This window comes from Paramormyrops kingsleyae, chromosome 20 (genome assembly GCF_048594095.1).
Source record: "Paramormyrops kingsleyae isolate MSU_618 chromosome 20, PKINGS_0.4, whole genome shotgun sequence".
NCBI classification, from domain to species: Eukaryota; Metazoa; Chordata; class Actinopteri; order Osteoglossiformes; family Mormyridae; genus Paramormyrops; species Paramormyrops kingsleyae.
The window spans coordinates 12,985,356-13,010,023 of NC_132816.1; the positions used below are offsets into that span (position 1 = coordinate 12,985,356).

The following is a 24,668-nucleotide window of genomic DNA, read 5'->3' on the forward strand; positions in this document are numbered from 1 at the left end:
TGCTCTTCATGAAATCTGTGCATGGACTGAGCAGTGGTATCTGAACCACTGAAGCAGTACCAGACTTGATTGTTAACCAGACACAAATAGGCAGTTGCGGTCACGGTCACATGGGACCCAGACCGACTACAATGCCTGGGACAGTGTATTTAGAGCATTGTTTCCCAATCCGGTCCTCGGGGACCCACAGTCTGCCCACATTTTTGCTCCCTCCCAGTTCCCTGCCAGACAGTCCACATTTTTGCTCCCTCCCAGTTCCCTGCCAGACAGTCCACATTTTTGCTCCCTCCCAGTTCCCTGCCAGACAGTCCACATTTTTGCTCCCTTCCAGCTCCCTACTGGGAAGGAGAAAAACCAGGTCTGTGGATCCTGAAGGACCAGATTGGAAGACACTGATTAAGAGTTTGTGGATTTAGTGAAATAAGGAATATGTATTTATTTTTAAACAGCTTCTCCCATGCGCCATCATTAAGTGTATGCAGTGTACAATGATATTATAATTGAATTTGACATCCCTTTTAACTGAAGCAGTGGGATGGCTTAAACTGCTTTTTGCAATTGCCAGTGTTTAATGAAGGAACATGCAGCAACAACATGCTGTCTCATGCCAAACACACGGTACGGATAATACAGTACTGTTCTCCGATGCCGTCTGAAAGATCACATCCATTCGACTGGTAATTCTCAATTGGCAGAATGTGTCGTCGCTAAAAACACGCCTGACGCCTCAGGTTTCCAGAAAGAAAAGAGGAAAAGTATCTCCGTAAGTGCTGTTCCTGTTCTTCCGGTCAGTCATTCACAGGAGGACACGTGCCCTCATAAGCATTTAGACCTCACAGTTGCATTAGCCAAAACGTTTACTGGTTTAGCCTTTTCCTACCACTTTGAAATTTTAATAAATATCAATATTTAAAGCTCTCATTCCGTGTATATACAAGAACTATACAAAACAAATAATGACGCTATGAACGGCAAGACTGGAGATAACCGACTATAACGAGCAGCTGGGCGTGGCCATCCGACCAACCACATCCGCTAAACTTACAGTAACTGTTCCGTTTTTCCCAATTACGCTAAAATTTACATTACACTGTTGTTAATTCTTTTGCTTTCAATAGGTTTGCTGAAATTTACACTATATACAGTATTACTTGAAAAATATATATCAGTTAAAAAAATATCCAAATACATGTTTCTTCAAAGCACGCACAAACCCCATGAAAAGATGCCAGATGTGCTACAGTAGGAAAACCGACATGCATCGCTGCTGAGTGACACAGCCTTCATTTCAGGCTTCTTCTTTGGGGGAATGATATATTAGAGCACCAAGGGGAGAGGTTACAGCTCCCAGTCAAGCATTACGTCACTTCGGGTTACCATGGCTACCACGGCTCCGCCCACACCGCACGTATTCATAACCTAAGTATTGAAATAGTAGTAATTCTGATGCACGTGGAAACAGGTTAGCATGGCCGCACATGGATGTGGATGAAGACGTTAGCGACGCGGGCGTGGCGTTTTGGCGTGCCCGTTAAGTTCACAGCACCTTGGTTTCCTTCTGCTTCCCGTCTTGTTGCTTGAAGCACGCGCAACTGTGCGCGGTGCTCGACGCTAGGCTTTCTCGTGTTGTTCGCTCCACTGTTTTTGAGGTAAACGTTACTGGTCTGAGTCCACTGGCATGGAAATGTAACTTGCAGCAACCGGTTGAGAGTCCAATGCAATTGGCCAGGAAGGGTCTAGTTATGACTGATGAGCATGACATTTCACCGAGGAGCTCGTTCACAGACGGCGTCAGCGCTCATGTCACCACAGGCAAAGACCTGTGTGTCCAATCCCTCTCCAAACCCGACTCATTCCTTCTTGACCTGGCAGCGTTGAAAGAGCCTAAAGTGCTGTTTGGGGTGTAGTCTGAGGTAGGCCGGTGGGAAGAAGTACTCAAGCCTGGAGGTAGAGTTGAAGGGGCATCCGAAACTCTCCTGCGGGTTGCGGGGGTGCCGTCGGTAGGCTTCCTGGAGATGGCGGGGCTGCTGGTCGATGGGACGATGGTGGGCCTGAGACTCGGCGTGACGCTCAGGCCCTTCGAGGCTGAGCTTAGTCTCGTTGGAGTGGCTTTCGTCCCCGTGGGCGGACTCGGGGTGGTCGAGGGATTAGTCCGTGTGGAGGGAGGAGGGGGACCTGCCTGGATGGGAGTCCCAGAATACCCGTCCCTGGAGGCGCGTGAGTCCGCGCTGTGTGGTGCCACAGTGGGGCTCGACTTTTTGCTGCAGGACTCGCAGCAGAGCTTATTATAGCCTGGAATGGTGCAGTAGCGTGCAAGGACCTCCATTTGACAGAATATGGATTTATCTCCCAAACATGGCTCATCTGTGGAAGGAAAAGATCAACAACTGCCAAATTATATGGAATAAAACCTCAGTCCCCTAATACAACTGCACCAATACCATGAAATGTGAATTATTGTCACTTGATGCTATTTACAAATGAGGCTTTTTCAGTGAAGGAAATGAAGCAGGGCTGCCAACTCTCAAGCATCTGGCGTGACACTGACGCTTTCTGACTCACATGGTCTAGCAAGAAATTTTAGAGGAAATCTATATTATTATTCCCTACAGACTCTTTACATGGTAATAAAACTGTTACAAACACGTACATGTCTGTGCATGTGTGTGCAGACTTGTCTCGAATTAAAAATCTCACGCCAGCCTGCCGACCAAAATTGGCAACTCTGTATGAAGTCAATACCGAATGTAAAGGAACATGTATAGCACAATCAATGCAGAGTGAAGTAAGCAGATCAATATGGAACAATTGTACTACCACTAGAGAATACTAAATATGAAGCAGCATGGGCTTCAGCCATACGTGTCATAGTTATTATATTAAAATGTAATTATTTCATGTCCGATTGTGCCGTTCAATGCATTGTGAAAAGCACTTACTTAAAGATATCTTGTTGACAGGATGGTCTGGTTCTGTCTTGGAACTTTCTTCAGACTTCATGGTGACGCTCTCAGCTGCTCCCACGCTGGGGGAGGGTAATACCAAAGACCCTATGCAAGAAAGAAAGAAAATTTTAATAGGTAGTCGGGGGAAAACTTCCAGCTCAGGAATTATCTTCTAGGTCAGCGGTTCTCCACCTTTTTTACCCAAGGACCCCCTGTGTCCAGGAAAACATACTTTGCCCCGCCCCCCCCACCCCGCAAAGGTTATATTGTTTCTCTAATATGCATTCTGCAATGATGATAAATTAATGTTTATTAATATGAACATATTTTAATTTGTTACACTGCCAGAGAATGTAATTTATTTTGAACAAGGTTTCACTCGACTGCGTCGTTCTTTTTCAGTTTACAATACTGCTCTCAAAAATGAAATTTGGTGCTTATGAGTAAAAAACCATGAAGACTAAATGTAAAACCTATTTGGCAAATTATTCAAAGTATGCATAATAACTGGAAACACCGTCATGTTATGGTATTAGCCTTCAACAAAAAAAAAATATTGCAAATTATATTTTAAACAATCTTTTAAAACAAAACGAACCAACAATGATTCCTTGCCTTTCCCCTCCATCAACGTCCCTGTGAGAAGCTAACTGAATGGTTTGATTTTAGCTGTGAATTCTGGGATTCTGTGTAAACCTCTCATGCTGTATACAAGCAGGAAGGAATACTTTGGTTTCTATTAAAAGTCTCTAATAAATGCCTTCATTTTAAGACACAGTAAATGTATAATGATATAAACAGTATTGTGTCATCCTATATCTGGTGTTGAAAATATATCAATATACCGTAAAAATTCAATTTAGGGTACCACCCAGTCCCAGATTAGCTATGTTATATAATATGCTTTTCAAATTAATTGCACAGCCCCCCCACCTCGGTCCTAGCTGGGGCTAGTTTGTCGTGGCCCCCCAGTCGAGAACCATTGTTCTAGGTAACAGTGGTTCCAAGAATCAACATTTCTTTTGTGTGTTATGAAACTACAATTAGAAATGTACATGGTCAAGAGTTGAGTAGAGCTCAACATGTGCATCAAAATGTTGCTTCAAAATTTTGTTGTGCCTTTTTGGCCCGTCATGGAATTCTTGGAAAAAGAGAACCAAAAGTTCCAGTCCATTTTTACAAGTGAACTTTTTTTCACCTCCCTTTTGGATGGAAACTAAATAAAAATCACAGCACCATATCCCTGCTGGAAGGGCGTTTCGCACCTGAGGTCTCTGCTGTAGATCCATTCCCTCCTTTCAACCTGTCTGTCAAAATGAGCCTCCAGAGGTTTTTCTCTATTTACAGACACTCTTAACGAACCATTACTGTGCTACAGTATTTACAGTGTTTGCCGTGTGGCTGAGCTCCTTAGCAGGCAGAAGATGAGCTCATTCACTGGCTCTCTTCCAATGGTTGTTCCTGGTGCAGAAGCAGATCTTTTTTGCAGGCTGAGGCATCGACTAGGGTTAACTTTTTTTTTTTTTTTTTTTTTGGGGGGGGGGGGGTATGGTTAGGTTTAGGGTTGGAGGGGCGGAGGGGCTCTCAGACATCCTGTCACGAGTACGTGATGATCACCTGGACAAGGTGGCATCTTGCAGACCATCACTGCCTCAGGCTTGGAGACCACACACTGGCCCGCCGTGTTGTCCGTCGTACGACACACCACTTGACGCTGCTGAATCCCCTCCCCACAGCTGACGGAGCACTATGGGTGCATAGAGCAGCAAGGTATGTAAAGTGCAAATAAACAGACGCATAGTCCAAATGAAGACAAAAAGAAGACATAATGCAAACAAGTCAGTAAGCGTGAGGATGTAAGCATGTTCTCTAATATTTAGGAAGGAACTAATGTCCTATTAACTAAATGAGGAGGAGATAGTAAGGAACCCTCTGCAGAGACCCCACCTGGGACCAGGCGCCTGTCCTCCACTGCGCGGGACAGGCGGTGCGGTTACACGTCCTCCGCGCCTCCGGCCGCGCCTCTAGGCAGTTCTTGGTGTGGACTGCGCGGCTGGTGCCGTTGCTCAACGTCTGAATGCACTGCACCACCCTCGACTGGTAGCCCGCCTTCCCACACGTCCTGCTACATGGGCTCCAGTCCTCCACCACCCACCTGCGGCCACCAGATAGCCAGGCAGACAATGCAGGAAGGTTACAGGGCACTGTGCAGTTACAGGACACTATACAGTGTGCATATGTCCTACAGGACACTATACGGTGTACATAGGGAGTATCTGACCCTGCTTCTCAAATATTCATGTGTCTGCAGATAAAAGCATCTGCTAAACAAATAAAATGTATATAAATATCCATCTATCTATTTCTTGTAACTGCATAACTAGCACAGTATTCGGATGTGTCTGGAGTATCCTTGGAAGCACAGATCTCCAGGCAGGAGACACCCAAGATGTCGTGCCAATCCGTCTCCGTCTCTGGACATTGCCAGAAACACAGAGGGAACATGCAAACTCCACACGCAGAGCTGGGGGTGAGCATCAAACCCACAATCCATGAGGCTGCAATGCTAACCGCTACGTGGCCCGAGAGCCGGCTTGGAGAGCTTAAATATTGGCTGCCTGGGGATTTGACTCTTAATCACATGCTAACAACAATTACAGAACTGTATATCCATGTGGGGTTAGCTTAGTCTTATGGGCTATAGCTAAACATAGAGCTGGGTAGCATTCACACCCCAAGAGGAATATTACAAGCACACTGGCTTACATAATCTCAGGATTCTGAATTGGTACACAAACCGCCAATTCTGAGCCAACGAGAGCCAGAGTGAAACATTAATATTGACAAACAGCAATCTAAAAAATTGCACAAGTCCTGTTATTCACAGAATCTTCAAGGAAAATCACGTTATAGAGTAACTGTCAGACTGTGTTAGAAGGTAGTCTTTCTCCTTAATTTCCCATCATTTGCGGAAGCAGGAAGAGAAAACACAGCAAGATCATAATGGTCAGGTTCAGCAGAGGGAGGAAATCCTCCGATGTGCGTCTAGAAAAAATAGCATGTGCCCCAAATCACAGCCCTGATAGCTTCTCTGCCACTGCCTGTTAACCTCCAGAGAAGATGCCACATTTTCAGCCAGCAATGCTACAAAAAAACAAAAGAAAAACATATAAACCTAACACAAGTAAATTCATCAAGGTGTCTGATTAAATAAGTCAATATCCTAATAAATGACTCGATGAACTAAACCTGCACTACTGATGTCCATGAATTCCTGTGCACAGTCAATAGGTCCAGATAGAAATCCTCCATTCACCAGAACCCTCTCTTCAGGATTCCACACGACTTTAGAAACAGAATCTCATACATTTGCTACAGTCTGGGTATAGCACAGTATATGCAGTACATATGACGTGTAGGCTATAATATAATATCAACACAAAACAAAGTACTGTGTTGTGTTAAAATACATTGGTAACCCCTGCTTCTAGTGAATATGCTTAAAATTTGTAGTAATTGCAGTCTGTTCCATCAAGAAATCCACCACTTCACACAGGGTGTTTTTGTGGTTTTGGAAGACATTATACATCCGTCTCAACAGTCGAGTAAACTGAGGCTGCACTGGGCAGCGTATTAACTTGTCAAGTTATCGGGTTAAGTGCAAAGCAAGGACTGACAAGCTTTGAAATAAAAACCACAAAAAACCTGCTATCTAACTCAACACACGCTAAAAGAGGAAACTGCAGAGGTGTGTTTTATTCACGATGGCTTAACTTCCCCTTGTTATTTGTACCAAGTAAACAGAATGCAGTGACGGCTGCCTTTTGATATATTCACAATTATGACTTTTAATGAGTGAACATTTCTCTCCTAGCAGAATCCATGTCAGCAGGTTATAGCTAAAGCAGCAGGTCTACATTGACCTAAACAGCATTGCAAAGACTTTCACTTCTCTTCCTGGAATAGTGACTTATGACAGGACTGTTAGTGTAAACTATGTCTGGCATCTTGGTGCTAGTGAGGGCAGAGAGGCGTCTTGCTACAGCCAGCCCCTTAAATACATTTTTTCATATCTCTGTTTAAATTTTAATTAAACAAAAAGGCAAATAAGATGTTTTTGCTGACCCATTAACTCATAAACCCCATCACCTGCAATGAAGAGCTGCTTTTTCGTCAGTAGTCATAACAAAGTGGAATTTATTATAAACTTGTACCACGGCAGTGTGGAATTCTCCTATCTGAAAGGGAGTTGATGAATTTTCTATGACCGCACACATAATGCAGGCCAGGCAAATTGCAGTAGTAAATCAATGCGCAATTGTAGTCTTCAAATCTCTGTGTGGTTCTTTGCCTCCGCAGCCGTGCATTTCAAAATGCATACTTTCCGGCATTAACCCTCATGTAATAAAAAGGAAACTATAAAATCCATTTAATGTATTATACAAGCATTAAAGAAAGACCCTAACGATTATTAGCTGTAATTATAACCTCAAATTTATAAACTCTAATTTAAGGATAATGGTTTATAGTGGTGGATCAATATATGCCTCCTCCAAAAATAGTTGGACACCAGTGCTTTACAGTATCTTGAATGCTGGCTGCTGCCGATTTTCGTCCTTGATTTTTTTGTTGGCGCTATTCCAAAGGAATCCATGACACTCAAATGGCCTTATTTAATATTGTTCCAAGGCTGACCAGTGATTGTGTGCCTGAGAAATATCCCCACGATCGTCTCTAAGCGACCGGCAGACTCACATCGGCTGGCTGCATTCATTGACGTTGCACCTCTTTCGGATCGGCTTCGGCTTCTTGCTGGTCTCGCAGAAGTTGCGATGTATCAGGCGGCTGTCGCTCTTCCTCCTACAGCCGTATTTCGTGTACTGTATGCCTGGAAAATTTCACACCGTAAAGCTAGAACGCACCCGGGGGGGTAGAGTGCGTCTAAACAGCCACGGCGGCCCACGCTGTTGAAAAGCCTCACTCGGTAAGTGGCTATCAATCAGACATTCATGAGTATGGTACGTAGCCCACCTCCCCCACAGGGCTTGGAGCACGGCGACCAGCTTTTCAAGACCCACTCATAGGTGTCCAGCTCGGCCAGGAGGACGTTGTTATTGGTGATGACCGGCAGAAGGTCCTCGTGAATAATGTATTTGTACGTAAGGCTGATCTTGGAGTCGTCCTCCTGAGGGACGACCTGGAAAGAGTGACAGAATCTCAGTATTCCAGCTGTTCCGAGGGCCCTCGAGCCTGAATGGACTTCGTCGCGTGCACGTGTGATCAAATAACAAAACAGAAGCGAGGCTCGCTCCCAGCTCTGACGGAAAACACACGTTCTCACCAGCACAACAATGCCTTCGTGGAGAGGCCCGGCAGTCTTCAGGCTCTCCTTGTCGCTCCCCACGCCGTACTCCCATTCCAAGCCGTTTTCGATGAAGCTCTTTGACTTGGTCTCCCCGCTTTTCTCATTGAGTATGAAGTGACCGGTGACCTGATTTTTCACAGCTGTCATGTTCAGAAAAACACACACAGACACCTTTTATCTATCTCAGGCAAAACTGCCATATTTAAGCCACCAGAAGCTTCTACACCCAGGTCATTAGGATCATTAACACCACCAATTAAAAATTGTTATAACTGCAACCTACACTTTAAATATTTTCTGAGATATTTATAAAACTTATAACTTTTTCCCTTTGCCTATTGTATATTTATACATTATATACTGTATGTTTCTATATTTTTAGTTCTTATTTTGTGAACTTACGTAATTTATAGTTTGTAATTCTTCTACAGGCAAACTTTTTACATTTTTGCCGTTAACGAAATCAAGTCAAAATGATTTAATTCTTCTTTTTCACGTAATAGGCCACACATTTCTGAAATACAAAGTCATAGATTATATTATACTTTATCATTGTTCTCGCAAGCACATTTTGAAAAGCCCCATTTTACACTTGAATGAGTAGGAAGCTGCATTTTCATTGTGTAGTAAATACTATCAGTAAATCAGAGGCATTTAATTTTACTAAAAATCCACTGTCTTGTCCTGTCTTCCTATTGTTATGTCATATAGATATTCTATCAGCATTACATTTCTGGAGGCCATCTCATCTTCCTTTGAATTGGTAGCTTACATACAGGCATTCTCAGAAGACAGCTTGGCTCAGGGCCCAACGTCCTCTCTATCACAGCTGCACTGAGAGTTATTGTACGGGCAGTGAGAGAGACAGCCTGGCCCCCACACTCCTGGGTCCTCTCTCAAACACATTCTGTTCCTTTTTTTGTCACATCTGCTGTAACAAATACTAATCACAGCATAAATTAAATAAACCCTATGTGTATACAAGAAATCTGTGCAGATACAAGCTAAATTAAATTTGATACAAATATTGTCTTTACTTGGTAGAAATGTTTATATCTTTTCATTGACAATGTCCACACAATGAAGGATACATTTAATCATGCTGCATCTGTATAACTAGCCTTTGTGTTGTTGTCTTGCTACGCAGTATAATGATATTTTCAGCTGCCAGCAGAGCAGCGCTCAGGTCTCCCCATTCTAATACAATGGAAGTTTCTAGCACGTTCAACGGACCACAGAGTATATTCTTGGGGGAGAGAAATATTACAGGAAAACAGGTCCTGGGATCCTGATAACTAGCACACATGTACGGTGGAAGGGTACCGTACATGTGTGCTAGCACACATGTACGGTGGAAGGTGGATTACTATCAAAATGGGCCGTAGCCCCTGACTTTACACAGTACCCACCTATAACGTGAGGAGACGTTTCATTTTCCTCTATGACGATGTGTCTGGCTCCAGCCGGAATGTCAAACATTTTCAGCATCCCTAAGGGCGACAAGACAGCAGGGATCAGAGCCGTTCCGGGGGCCCCCTTTCGCTTTACACAGGGACATGGGCTCTCGGCCCGGCGATCCGCCGCTTTGGAGCGTGTCCGCTGGCGGCCTCGGCCTTCTCTTTCTGCTCGGAGATCGGCAGCTCAGGCGGCAGATGTCTGCCTGGGAAACGCGAGCTGGCATTCCGAGCGGAGGAAGCGACTGCGAGGTGGGGGCCGGGGGGCTCCTCACCTGCTTTCTTTGGCGTCTTGGCGAGCGTCAGCTTGACGGTGCGGCAGTGAGAGTTGTCCCCGCCGCACACGCCGCACTTGTCCTCCTGCTTGTATGAGCCGAACTCCTTGTCACAGCCCACGTGCTACAGTAAGTAGACAGAGAGGAGAAGCTGCACTCCATTCAAACTCCCCTCAAAGGCCAGTACTAATCAAAGCGAAGGGCGATCTCTGTAATCATAATCACAATGGGTATAAGACCTAAGTGCTCTCTCAATGCGTAGGAATCATCACAGAGAACGTTCCTTTATGCAAGAGCTCAATCAATCTCTAAATCAAATTACTGAGAAACAGCTTCTTTGCCGTAGTAGCGTTGCCATATAAAGTACTAAAAACTAGGATATTCCTGTAAATGCCTTTATATGCAGGGATGTAATAGCTACTATTTTTATGCCATAGTTATAGTCATCATAAAAACCGTGTATAGAGTATTTGCTTATTTTAGCAGATGTTCTTGTCTAAAGTGACATACAAGTGAGGTAAATTGTAATTACAAAGACAAGAGTCAATTAGGCATAAGTCTGGCAAGGCTGACCATCTAATGATTGCCCAGGTACAATTGTGTGTGTCTGTGTGTGTGTGTGTTTCCTCATTGTTACATTTCAATAGTAAATGAACCCTTTTAAGTTCTCACACAACCCTTCGCATCTGAGGCACATCTGAGCCCATCTATGAAAGATGAGATTAATTGAAAAATATTTGTCACATCAGGTAACATGGTGGTTAAGAATATATATATACTAGTGCAGAGTTTCCCAATCGGGTCTTCGGTGATCCACAGACAGTCCAAGTTTTTGCCCCCTACCAGGAGATGGGAGGGAGCAAAAATGTGGACTGTCTGGCAGGAAACTCAGAGGAAGCAAAAACATGGACTGTCTGGCAGGGAACTCGGAGGGAGCAAAAACATGGACTGTCTGGCAGGGAACTCGGAGGGAGCAAAAACATGTACCGGCTGAGGACCGGACTGGGAAACACTGTATTAGTGTATTACAGTCATATTACTCCCTAAGGCACCTTACAAATGGTAAAAACACGTCTGCCATTAATTAATTAAACACATTGAAAGCGTTTGGTTAACTCCGTCTCTTGTCATTTTGGCAATTATTTTTTAACCGCGAGTGCCCGCTTAAGGCTGGCGAGGGAAGGGAAAGGGAGGGGCTGACGGGCTGTGCCTCACCAAACACTCCCCACGGGCGCAGATGCTGAAGGGGTCTGCGTAGCTGCAGCGCGTGCCGTCGTGCATCACCTGGTTCATGAAGACCACCTCTCCCGTCTCCTTGGAGCGGCAACTGAGCTCACACTTGTGGGCCTCTGAAGGGCGGGGAGATTAAAAGGTCACGGACACAGGGGAGCCCCCCTGGCCCACCCCCAGAGCCCCGTTATCTCACCACAAGGCTGAAGGGCCGCCCCCACACCCCCTTGTGTGATTACCTCACTCTGCAGGAACGCTGTTCCCCACATGCGATATGAAAAAACAAGTTCTCCCCATTTCCTGTCCTGAAGGAAATCAGCGTCCACGTGCGATAAGCGGCACCATCGCTCACCATCAGGGTGCTCGTATGGAAGCCAGGTGTGCTTCATATTCTGGTGGTATTTGTTGCTCCGCTGGACACACTGCTGAGCGCGAAAATCCTCGTAGGGCCCAGGGCAGTCCTCCGTGCTGCACATCTGATAATCAAATGCAGATCCAGGACAATCTCTTCCGCCATAGGCTGGTCTACAATGCACCGATCCAACATACAAGCCCATTAAAACACTTTGGCCATCAAAAATGATGAGAACAGAACATCCTCCTAAGTCATCACTCAGCCTAAGGAAACTATTTCCTCATTCTTACATTTTAATAGTAAAATAACCCTTTTACGATCTCACACAAGCCTTTCTCATTTGAAGCACATTTGAGCCCATCTATGAAAAACGAGATTAATTGTTTAATACCTGTCAAATCAGGTAACATGGTGGTTAGGAACTTGTTTGCACTATATGTAACTTTGCCTGTTAGCACCATGTTTACTTGTTTGCACTATGTGTAACTTTGCCTGTTTGCACCATGTTTACTTGTTTGCACTATGTGTAACTTTGCCTGTTTGCACTACATGAATTTCCATCTTCGCATCACATTCCTACTGTTATATGCACCAGAATTCCCCCCTGAAATCAATAAAGTTCATCTTAATCTTGACTTCTAACCTACTGGTTTTAGACCCTGCTGTTTTTAGAACAAGGAATATGAACCTGAATTGCTTTGAGAAAATATTCACCTGTACAGATATTGAGTAAAGCAAATATGTGAATAGCTCGAGTCAATCAAAAGTAGGCCAGTCTGAATTTCAATGGTCCAGAATAAATCCTCTTCTCAACCAGCTCATTCACACCAACAATTTTTTTTTTTTTATGACTGTCGGTTTAAAACCAAAGCGTCTCAGATGTCCTACAAACCTACAGAGCTTCTACATACCAAAGACCTCCTAGATGCTTTCTGGAGGGATGTGGCTCAGACAGAGAAATGGTTACAGGAAGCCAGAATAAAGTAGCACAGTGGAGGATAAGAGTTTATATCATGGGTCTCCAACTCCAGTCCTGGAGAGATACTGTCCAGTAGGTTTTCCATCCTACCTGGATTCTGATGAGCCACACATGTTCTCAGGTAAATACCAGGAACAGGTGAGGCTCAGCAGAAGCCAGGCAGGACAGAAAACCTACTGGATGGTAGCACTTCAGGACTGGAGTTGGAGACCCCATGGCTTATACAAGTGGAACATTTCTTATGTAAGCTTCTGGGTACATGTAGCTTCTGGCATTTTCCTCCAGGGGGCTCCCTCCCCACCCGAGCGGTCGCCAGCAGCTCTTACGGAGGGTTGTCGCACTGCCGGTTCCGGGAGCGCACTCCGCCGCCACAGGTCCGCGAGCAGGAGCCAAATTTACTCCAGGAACCCCAGTTGCCGTCGTGGCCGTATGGCTGGTGAGCCGATTTCCAGATGCAGTGGCCCTTAAAGCACCACTGCAGGGGCCAGGGAGGAGGGGGGGACAAGGTTACTGTACAACGTCATCCTTCAGTGTGGAGCAGACAGTGCACTGTAGAGACACTGCATCATTAATTACTGCATCTGCTGCTCTGTCTTCCTACACATGGGTACAGGGAATACCTTAGCATGTTCCGGGATTGTGGGGAGACACATGTATTCGGGACAGGGAATCAAACGCAGGTCCAGAGATGTGAGGCGACCACGCAAACCACTGCAGCGCCATGCAGCCCCCTTGATGCATTCAATCCCATAATACATTTCACAGCCTGCTTTTCTGTCAGCCTCATTTCGTAGAATATTAAAGTTAAGCAAAGGCTTAGCTAGACAGTCTGAACCCCCTAATGAAATGTCACTTTGGCCCCCCGCCCAATAAAATGTATAATTTTCTACAATTTTCTACTACTCCCCTGAAGTCATGCCCATATTCAGCTGACGGAGTTTACATGTAAAGAGTTCACATATAAAGATTTAAAATGTGGTTCTCTGTGTTTTCATTAGCAGTATATTTTGGGGCTTATGAGTCTGGGTCTCTGTTATCTGTATCACGCTGACTAATTTAGGGAAAAAAGCCACAGTAACAACCTTGCCAGGCGCACATTCTGTGCCGTCCACTGGGGGGCCCTTCTTGGTTTTGCAGAAATACTGGTTGTCGGGATGACTGCACCACAGCTGCTTGCAGGGGTCGTACGTCCGAAACTGGGAGGGGGGGGAGTTACAGGTCACCAGAGAACAGGGAGTCCAAGCTCTTCACCATGAGGACCTGGGGATCATCATCAGTCTTTGATTGAACGCTTCCATTGATTTCAATATCATATGGGCTCAAGAGCCAAGATGAATCGGTCTGGAAGATGTTTCCTCTGAATTGCTGCAATAAACATATTCAGCTGTATAAATGGGTAGCACAAGGAAAAAATAATGCAATAAATGTCTAAAATTTGCCTGGCACCTCATTCATGAGCCTGAGGAATCTCTTATGACAGTCGCCTTAACACATTTTTCTATAAGGGAGCCGCGAGGCGGATGGAGAACCTCAGCCAAATCATCGGCACATCGCCAACGGCAACGGCGGAACCTCTGCCTCGGTGTCCACGGGAACAAGGGAGAGCATGTGAGACAGGATGAGCCAGAGGAGGGGGTGGCTGCTTCAGCAGGGGTTGAAGAACTGCACCTACAGCTGTGCACATCTTGTAGCCGACGCCAAAGTCGAAGCGGCACTGCTCGTCCATGGAGTAGTTGATCCCAGGCAGTTCTGGGAGTTTGGGCCATCGGTGCTCGAAGGGATCGTCTAGTAGGCAGTCATACGAGCTGCGTGCAACGCAAAAACACATGGGGGGAGATTCATGTGACTCCTCCCCCAACACAAACACACTGGACAGATCTTCACGGTGACTATACCTTCACTGGCTTTCATCCAGACAAAAACAAGCCAACAGCCTCTGCTTGGTATGTCAAGATGGTACTCCACCATTATCAGCTAAGATGGTACTAATACCATTGAATACTTTCAAAAATAGGTCTTATCTTGACAGTAAAACATCTTGTTGTATAGTAAGACAGAAAGTAATGAAGATCAGGTTCGAACACACATGACTTGCAGTATTCTTAGTATTATTCCACCAACGGGGTTCAACACAAGCCAACTGAGTTCAGACCCGATCGTCACTATTCCAGTTGGACTGCATAGTCGACAAATCAATTGTTTCGATCGTCAGAGAAGGCAGAATGTGGTGTTTTAAGTCTTTTTCCTGTAAACAGTAACACAGGAAGACACCTCATTCAATATAAGCTTGAGGTCAAATGCAGATGGTTACACATACTGGATGTATCTGTTGAGCTCCTGCTTGCTGCAGCGGGACCAGTGGTAACGATGGAAAGCTGCCTGCACCAGCGGAGCCATGATACTCCCCATGCTGGTCTCGTCCGCACAGCGGTTACCCTGGCCGTCGTGTTCCATGCCTAACCTGTTAACGTGGCACATCAGTTACTGGGACTCAGGAAACGTGTATGGGACTTTTATTGTAGCAAAATTATTTGCAAATGTGCGTGGACAGATTCGTAAATGTGTAGAAGAATCTGTAAATGCGTACTGAGATTTGCAAATATGTACAGTACAGGATTTCTGTAAATGTGTATTTAGAATCCGTGTGGCTAATCAGATTCGTAAACCTGTAAAATGTAGAATGAGATTTTGGAAGTATATTGATATGTGTACATCCGTAGTATTTTGCTCCAAGAGCTTTACATACATTACTCAGACGAACCTCTCAATTGGCCGATTTTACATGTGACGTTTGCAACACTTCTGCCGTGGCAGATCTGCAAATACATGTGGATATTTGTCTGGTTGTGGAGGTTTTGAGGGCTCAGGGCTTAGGGTTGTCCCACTGGCATAAGTGTGGAATGCATCAGGGTATAAACGCGAGAAAGAATAACTCTCGACACAGACGTCTCCACACTGTGTTTTTTACCCTCTAGACACGATAAAAATACCTGTGTTTAGACATCACAAAAAAACGCGTTTAAAACTTTTTAAACATGACTCTAACTTTTTAAACATCTTTATTGCGCTTCAACACGGTAGAAATGTACATGTTAAAAATGTCTTTCAGTACTAAGATACACCTACGCTAATACTTCCTATTCAAGGGCAAATGGTTCAATCTGTAATGCAGTGTATTGGTTGCCATATGGTAATGTTTTGGCTTTTAATCATAACCATTGAAACTCAAAATTTGTGAAAATTTCAACGCATTTGCGCATCTGCCACGGAAGAAGTTTAGCAAAAATCATGTGTAAAAAGATGGCCAATTGAGATGTCCCCCTGAGTCGTACCTGATGACTATGCATTCACAGATCTATGCACAAATTTACAGATTTGTCTATGCATTCACAGATCTATGCACGAATTTACAGATTTGTCTACGCATTCACAGATCTATGCACAAATTTACAGATTTGTCTATGCATTCACAGATCTATGCATGAATTTACAGATTTGTCTATGCATTCACAGATCTATGCATGAATTTACAGATTTGTCTACACACGTAAAAATCTCAGTACATTTGCAAATCTCATTACACACTTAGAGATTATTTTACAGGTTTATGAATCTGATTACGCACATGGATTCTGAATACACGTTAATAAAATGCTGTACACATTTGCAAATCTCAGTACACATTTACAGATTCTGGAAATCTGATTATGCACACGCGGCCTGATAAATCACTCTGTTCGCAGGACACCGAAAGCAATGACAAAGAAACCCTCAGATCAGTAAGAACAAATACCAAAGACTGCGAGAAGTTTGGAAGATTTTTAAGCAGCATTACTCATGAAGGAACAATTAGGCCTTTCGGATAACTCCGCAAACCGCGGAATGAATGTTTGCGACAATGTTCGCGTATTCATGTTTTATTTTTCTAAGAGAAATCTGCAAGATCGTGAATGAAAACAACCATGGAAAATTGAATATTACAGCTTTGGGCTAAAGGTTAATGTCTATTCCAAACCACGTCTGTACGCATGGAAAACATGCTAAGTATGAGAGAATGGGGGCCAGACCTCTCTAACTCAAGTGAGGGCATTCCCTGCAGGCAGGGCTATTGAGCCAGCAATGTAAACTAATTTGATGGCAAACCAGTGATAGGTGTGACCATCACCTGGCATCGTTGCTATGGTTACAATGAAATCCATGGCACCAGACATCAATAATCGATCTCTAATCATTTCTCTTTGTGTGTGTGTTCTGTTCAGCCAAGGTGTCTTGTTGGGTGTCAGATGTTGGTGTCAGTTTTTTGGTCCATCCCCTTAATTCCACCCTACAGTCTCTCTGTAACACTTTGGGTTCTTCATATGGTGAACAGATCTATGGGACATGGCGATCAGAGAGCAGAACTGGGTGATTTTATTGGGTGTCCTCTGAATGTAGCAGAAAGGCAATTGGACATAAAAAAAACCCACACTGCCTTATATTGTAACACGCAGGACGGGAAACGCGAGAGCTCTCCTGCCACAGATACGGTGTGCTTTATAATTAAAGAAGAGGTACAAGCTAATCCGTCCCCCAAAATCTCCACAGGTCCCCATATATCGCACTACCATTACTGGATAAGATTCCAGAATAAGTTTTAACATGCCATTAATGTAGATCTGCTGAAACGGCAGCAATATGTAATATTTCAGGATAAAAGTCATTTGCTCTGGTTAACTCAGTAAATACTGCAGGTATTTATTAAAGGTATGACGCACAAGGTTTATGACATGGTGCCCTGGGTCTCATGTTCTGAGAAATCTTTTTGTTAATTCCAAAAGAAGCACTGACCTCAGGAGATTAATGACTTAGAATATAGTGAAAAAGGCAGTAATGACAACACAGTAATAATGTCTAATACAATTAGTGATGTTATTGCACCATGGCAACTGTTTAGAAGTGGCTGACGTAAGAAGAACGTGGGAAAACTTACACGTGGCCAGTCTCGTGAGCAACCACAAACGCAGAGGAAAAGCCGTCCTCGTGGTTCAAGGTACAGCTCCGGAGAGGATGGCACATTCCTGTCACTGGTGCGTAACCTGGGCAACAAGCAGAAGAAGATACTGGTAAACTGGGAGACCTAGCTCCGGCTGACCTGGGTTGCACCAAGCTTAACACAGCTTCAAATGCCAACAGAGCAGTTCAAATACCAGGATTCTGAACAAAAAGCTTTTTAGTGATGCTGAAATTTGCAGGCAGTATTCAAAACCATGGCTGTGTACTAAACCTCAAGGTTGACTAGTCTGACACAAGTAAAAAACAGCTTTGGCAAGACTAAGAAACAATCTCACCGCTCTGATAGAATCCCTGAGGCGCAGGGATTGCTGGGATTGCTGCGAGGATTGCTGGGATTGCTGCGAGAGAGTGGTGTTGAGCTGCAGCGATTGTTTGGGATTGTTTTTTTTTTGGAGTGTTTTGAGTGTTTGTGTGCTTTACCTGTTTACGTGGGTGGCTGTTTATTTCTATTTATTGTTCTTATTTCGGTCAGCGTGAGTGCTTGTCTGTCCTGTCTGTTAATCAACAGCGCGATTATTACCGACAGAGAGCTGCGGGTGTCGCGTGCGCGGCGTTTTTCTGTCCGCGTTTAAACTCCGTAACAAACACCCGCGGGGCGATTATAACTAATAACATCTAACGTCGGTATCGCTACCAAGCGTCGGAAAAGGACAGTTGCTCCTGAGCTTTGCTCGGTCGCCAGTCGGGGCCGGGAGGACATTTTCCACTTTTTTCCCGCTCCGGCAGTAGCCTGCTGTGAGGGGTTTTTTGTGGTTTTTCGACCTCCCAAGAGCAACTTCGATTTCGCCTTGTTTTTAGTTCGTACTTGGTTCAGGCAGAAGTTCTTCTGGTAAGTAGTAGTAAGTTTATCAGGTTTAAAATTTTTAATAAAATAATAATTAAGTTCCGTTTTAACACAAGTAATAACTTATTTTAGTGTACTCCGCACGTTACTGCATTTATTGTTACGCAAATTAATCTTTATAGTTAAATACACTATATAAATTTACTGGGCTGGGAGTACGGGGTCATAGTGAGTTAGTTAATTATGGGGCCAGCTCAGTGTTGCGTTTGCAAGATGTTTGCCCTTCTGGACGTTAGTGTCCAGTCGGACTTCATCTGCGAGCGATGTAAGCTAGTGGACTCACTCATGGTCAAGGTTCGCGACCTTGAGGAGCAACTGGCTCGCATCCAATGCAACAGTGAGTTAGATGAGCTAGTTGATACGCCGTTTAGGGAGACGGTGTGTACGCCACTAACGGGGGGGAGGGAGAATGAAGAGCAGAGAGGTCGAGAGAGCTGGGTGACCGTAGGTCGTAGACGCAGGAAAAGGCGTACACACGTTACAGAGGCGGCATCACCTGAGGTGTCTGTGTCTAACAGGTTTCAGGTGCTTCCAGCTTTAGAGCCGGAAGGGACTGGGGAAGCAGGTGGGCCCTTGGGCACTGAGGAGCCCCCTCCCCCCAGAAAGAGGGAGGTTGTGGTAGTGGGGGATTCAATTATTAGGGGAGTAGACAGTTATGTGTGCACGCGTGATAGAGGGTCCCGTACGGTGTCTTGCCTGCCTGGTGCCCAGGTAGGAGACCTTCCAGATCGTGTGGACAAGCTTTTGGCCCCAGCTGGGGTGGATCCAGTTGTCGTGGTGCATGTTGGCACCAACGACATAGGCAAGGGTAGAAGGGCTGTTCTGCAGGATAAATTTATAGAAGTCGCCAATAAGCTTAGAAGCAGAACGTCCATGGTGGTATTTTCCGAAATACTCCCCGTGCCACGCGCAAGTGAGGCTAAGTTAGCTGAGATAAGGAGATTAAATGCGTGGCTAAAAGGATGGTGTAGGAAAGAGGGGTTTAGGTTTATGGGGCACTGGAGGACCTTCTGGAACAGGTGGGACCTGTTCAAGCCGGATGGGTTGCATCTGAACCGGAGGGGAACCAGTGTACTGGGAAGGCGTATTTGTAGAGTAGTTGAGGAATGTTTAAACTAGGGACTGGGGGGGCAGGGAGGTTAGTTAAGTATGTAACTGGGGGGAAACGGAAAGCCCAAAAAAATCATATTATAAGTAGGCACTGTAATAAGCCTACCCTTTGTTGTCTGTATTTAAACGCCAGGAGTATTAGGAATAAAATTCATGATTTAGAGGCTCTTATCTCATCGGACTCTTATGATATTATAGCAATAACTGAAACGTGGTTGAGTGATAAGGATGGACAAGAATATAATATGGATGGTTACACATTGTTCCGTAAAGACCGTATAGGTAAGAAGGGAGGTGGTGTTGCAGTATATGTAAAGGAAATCTTGCAGGCAAGGGAGCTTACTGATATAAGTAAAAGTACGGAAGCTATATGGGTAAAATTAGATGCTACAAACTCAAATAGCCTAATTGTCGGTGTTTGTTACAGAGCACCCAATGTAGCTGCTGAGGAAAGCAGATTGTTATACAGTGATATTAGGATTATGAGCAATAAAAATGATGTGGTAGTTATGGGTGATTTTAATCTACCGGGGATACAGTGGGACATTGTTGCTGGCTCTTCTGAAAATGAACTTGAGATGGTGGAATTAGTACAGGATTGTTTTTTTACTCAGTTTGTTAACACCCCTACCAGGGGAGATGCCATTCTTGATCTTGTTTTGTCTAATAACCAGGACAGGATTGGTAAATTAGATGTTTTAGAACCACTTGACAGTAGCGATCATAACATGGTTAAATTTGAGGTTAAGTTTAGTGCCCGAAGAGCAAAGTCCAAATCAAAAATATATAATGTTAGGAAGGCTAACTTCAATTGTATGAGATTAAAACTAGAAACCGTGAACTGGATGGAGTTAAATAACAAAACTGTTGAAGAGGCATGGGAATTTTTTAAAAGCACATTATTGCAAGTACAAGAGGACTTCATACCTGTTTCTAGCAAGAATAAATCTAGGAAATTGCAACCTAGGTGGTTTAATAGGGACATAAAGTATAAAGTAAGGAGGAAAAGGGCTTTGTTCCAGAGATGGAAAATAACTGATGATGACATAATAAAGCAAGAGTATCTAAATCTACAGGCTGAATTAAAAAATGACATTAGACGAGCTAAAAGGAATGTCGAAAGGAAGATCGCATTGGAGGCTAAGGATGACGTTAAAAGTTTCTTCCAGTATTTTAACTCTAAAAGAGCTCTAAAAGCTGAAATTACTAATCTGCAGGATAGTAAGGGTCCTATAATTGAAAACGACATTGACATAGTAAATGAGTTCAATGATAGTTTTGCACGGGTATTCACTGTCGAGGACACTAGTAACTTACCAGTTCTTATTACTAATTCAACATCGTCTATAACTAATATATATATAACTGAAACTGATGTTTTGCAAAGCCTAGCTAAGCTCAAAATAAATAAATCACAGGGCCCTGATGGCATCTTACCTATAGTGTTAAAAGAGATGAGGGATATTATTTGCCGACCCTTAACATTACTGTTTCAAAAATCCTTATCTGAAGGTGTGGTACCTTCTGATTGGAAGCATGCCAACATAACGCCCATTTTCAAAAAAGGGGATAGAAGTAATTTGTCAAACTATAGGCCAATCAGTCTAACTTGTATAACTGGTAAAGTTATGGAGGCTATAATCAAAGAGAAAATGGTAGATTACCTGGACTCAAATAACATTTTGAGGGATAGCCAGCATGGATTTAGGAGAGGTAGATCCTGTTTAACAAATCTGTTGGAGTTTTTTGAGAAAGCTACTCAGGAAGTTGATGATAAGAAGGCCTATGATGTCATCTATTTAGATTTCCAAAAGGCTTTTGATGTTGTTCCCCACAAGAGGCTCTCACTTAAACTCAAAGCGACAGGTATTTTAGGAACTGTAGCGACTTGGATTGATAACTGGTTAACGGATAGGAAGCAGCGAGTAGTTATAAGAGGCTCGATGTCACAGTGGGCCTGCGTTCATAGTGGGGTACCGCAGGGTTCAATTTTAGGACCACTTTTGTTCCTAATTTACATAAATGATATAGACACCAATATATACAGTAAACTGGTGAAATTTGCAGATGACACCAAGGTGGGTGGTGTAGCAGATACTGAACTAGCGGCTCAGCAGCTACAGCGGGATCTTAATTTAATTAGTGACTGGGCTGACACCTGGCAGATGAAATTTAACATAGACAAATGTAAGGTACTCCATGTAGGGAGCAGAAATATAAAGTACAGGTATTTTATGGGACCTACTGAAATAAAGGTAGCTGATTATGAGAAAGACCTTGGTGTGTATGTTGATGCTTCCATGTCTCATTCTCGCCAGTGTGGGGAAGCAATAAAAAAGGCCAATAGGATGTTGGGGTATATCTCCAGGTGTGTGGAGTTTAAGTCAAGGGAGGTAATGCTAAGATTATACAATTCCTTGGTGAGACCTCACCTAGAATATTGTGTACAGGTTTGGTCACCATATCTTAAAAAGGACATAGCGGCCTTAGAAAAGGTGCAGCGTAGGGCCACAAGAATGATTCCTGGTCTTAGAGGAATGTCATACGAGGAAAGGTTATTTGAGCTAAATCTGTTCAGCCTCAAGCAAAGGAGACTGAGGGGGGACATGATCCAGGTCTATAAGATTCTAACAGGTTTGGATGCTGTTCAACCGAATAGTTACTTCAGCATTAGTTCAAATACAAGAACTCGTGGCCATAGGTGGAAATTAGCGGGAGAACATTTCAAACTGGATTTAAGGAAGCACTTCTTTACACAGCGTGTAGTCAGAGTATGGAATAGTCTTCCTGATAACGTAGTGCAAGCTGAATCCTTGGGTTCCTTTAAATCAGAGCTAGATAAGATTTTAACAACTCTGAGCTATTAGTTAAGTTCTCCCCAAGCGAGCTCGATGGGCCGAATGGCCTCCTCTCGTTTGTATAGTTCTTATGTTCTTATGTTCTTATGTTCTTATCTTTTTAAACAAGACAATTTTTCCCCTAACATTTAATCTATAATACAATTAAACAACAGCATTGGCTTCTTTGATCATGATCATATCTGTCGGCATGTGAACTTTTATGAGCTTCTTGTCTCTTTTGGGACGAAGGAGATGTGAGGCACAGAAGGAGCGTCTGGTTAGAGGCAGTGCAGAACCGGCGAACGCAGAACTGGCGAACGCAGAACCGGCGAACGCAGAACCGGCGAACGCGCCACAGCCGCAGGGAAGACCCACGAAGCGAAAGACAGCAGTACCGTGCTCGATCAAGATGTGTGCAGGGCTTCGGCGTCGGGCGCAAAATGTCCTGCTTGCTCTGAAGACTTTTGGCATGCAGGTGAAAAAGCAGCAAACAGAGACGCGCTGATGTGTTAATAAATGGGGGGGGGGGGGCTGGTGAGAGGGACTCAAATAAATTAGCTTCATCCAGGAAAAGATCAATAGCATAACACAAGCCTCAGCCTGCAGAGTCTCCAGTTTGTGTTTAAAGGGCCCAATTAAGGTATCGTTATGACCCAGTGATTAAAAGCATATGGAAGAAATTAAAGTAAACGGGGTACTCCCCCCCCGGAACAGATGATTGGTGCACAGCATATTGTGCTGATTTACATGTGGAAATTTTTTTTTACACGGAATGCCCAGTGTGATTCACAGTGCCGACCAAGCTGCAAATACAAATACAAGCCTGACAGGTAAGCTACTCCGTGACCTCAAAGCCCATAATAAAAGGCTGACCTCTGGTAATGTCCTTAAGGGTGATATCATGGGCTAAAGATGTATTTACTATAAGACTTTCTGCTTTGAGAGTCGCACAGGCATGAAGATCCTGCACACGCCTTACTGGCTGTTAATCTCACTTTATGATCCGCTGCCACAGAGACAATGCTTTTGATAGACTAACCACATTCAGCGGATCTAACCTCAGGCTTTCAGGCTTTGGACCTGCCGCCTTTTCAGGCACAGGAAAGCCTTGAAAGAGAGTGCAATGTTTATCCTCCTGTCTTGAAGATCGCTCTATCAGAGCAGCTGGCTAAAAGGGCCATAGAGACTCGGCTGTTATGACCAAAATATCCCTGAAACCATGGAAACACTCAGGTGTGACAAAAAGCAACTTGGCTGTCTCTTGTTTACCTTTAAAAAAGGAGAAGGGGATCCTTAAGAGATCAAAGGGCTTTGCGCAACGCATAATGTCTGCAACGAGAATTCTTTACCTTGACGATCGATAGCATTTCAGTTCTGCTATTCTGCTGTTTCTTTCTGGCAATTCTAGAATTCCAATTATATGTTGAAATGTGAATCTTTCACAGATTACAAAACCCTTCTGAATACAAAGTTACACAAGATTACACTTGGATCAGACAGATTGCACACGTGCTAAATGTCATTAAATAATACAAACGTGTCCTATGCCTAGCTGAAAATCTTAATTCAGCAAATATTGCAATGACACAATGTCAAAATCAATTTTGTTTTGCACATATATCTCTGTTACTTGTTACCATGGAATGTTATTTTTCTGTGTGCATGATGAAATAAGACAATATGTTGGATTTTATTATGGAAAAATTCAGCACAGACAAAATGCAGCCTTTAATCTTGCAGGGACAGAAGAATTTCCAGAGCAGCACTTGGTATGAAAATTCACTAGCCAGGAACTAACTCAACATCTTGCAAGAATTTCACACCAAATATGATGGCAGGAAACTGTAAATAAATGATGTATGATTTTAATTTAATTTTAATTTGTTAAAAAAAAAACATTACACATAGAAGAAAAACAGACTGAATGCTGAAGACACTGGTTAAAGGGGCAGTTTCCACGTGACTGGATGTGAATGTTAGGGTCAGTAAAGCATTTCTTTTTTCCGCTACATGCCAAAACCTCCCCTTTAATAAATAACACAAACAGAGTTCAGTTTTGTACTGGTTGGCACCAACGTCCCACTGGCAAGGTGCTGGAAAAAACCAACTGGAGGATGAAGTCACAAAGTCACAGCCTCTCAGAATATTCTGGGCCCTTACCTGAACGAGGCAGGCAGGCCATGTGAACAGGGAGCAGGTATCGCTCAGCACTCACTCTG

The 24,668-nt window shown here is 43.9% G+C and overlaps 1 protein-coding gene and 1 long non-coding RNA gene across 3 annotated transcripts in view; one reads left to right on the plus strand and one right to left on the minus strand.

Moving 5' to 3' along the window:
* Nucleotides 1-549: 549 nt before the first annotated feature.
* The window catches only part of adamts14 (ADAM metallopeptidase with thrombospondin type 1 motif, 14), a 54,213-nt gene continuing 30,094 nt past the window's right edge, over nt 550-24,668 (minus strand). For both annotated transcript variants that reach the window (XM_023808106.2, XM_023808105.2), the window contains exons 7-22: nt 17,573-17,678; nt 14,921-15,064; nt 14,276-14,408; nt 13,686-13,799; nt 12,930-13,078; nt 11,622-11,794; nt 11,255-11,388; nt 10,040-10,163; nt 9,720-9,800; nt 8,287-8,450; nt 7,977-8,142; nt 7,701-7,833; nt 4,893-5,100; nt 4,563-4,692; nt 2,940-3,050; nt 550-2,364 (exon numbers count right to left, since the gene is read on the minus strand). In XM_023808106.2, coding sequence (XP_023663874.1) covers nt 1,799-2,364; nt 2,940-3,050; nt 4,563-4,692; nt 4,893-5,100; nt 7,701-7,833; nt 7,977-8,142; nt 8,287-8,450; nt 9,720-9,800; nt 10,040-10,163; nt 11,255-11,388; nt 11,622-11,794; nt 12,930-13,078; nt 13,686-13,799; nt 14,276-14,408; nt 14,921-15,064; nt 17,573-17,678 — 2,636 coding nt within the window. In that variant the 3' untranslated portion in view covers nt 550-1,798. The remainder of the gene's footprint in view (nt 2,365-2,939; nt 3,051-4,562; nt 4,693-4,892; nt 5,101-7,700; nt 7,834-7,976; nt 8,143-8,286; nt 8,451-9,719; nt 9,801-10,039; nt 10,164-11,254; nt 11,389-11,621; nt 11,795-12,929; nt 13,079-13,685; nt 13,800-14,275; nt 14,409-14,920; nt 15,065-17,572; nt 17,679-24,668) is intronic.
* Nucleotides 18,005-24,534, plus strand: LOC140581248 (uncharacterized). Its single transcript, XR_011984310.1, has 3 exons — nt 18,005-18,484; nt 22,699-23,279; nt 24,190-24,534. It is a non-coding gene; the product is annotated as an uncharacterized lncRNA (long non-coding RNA).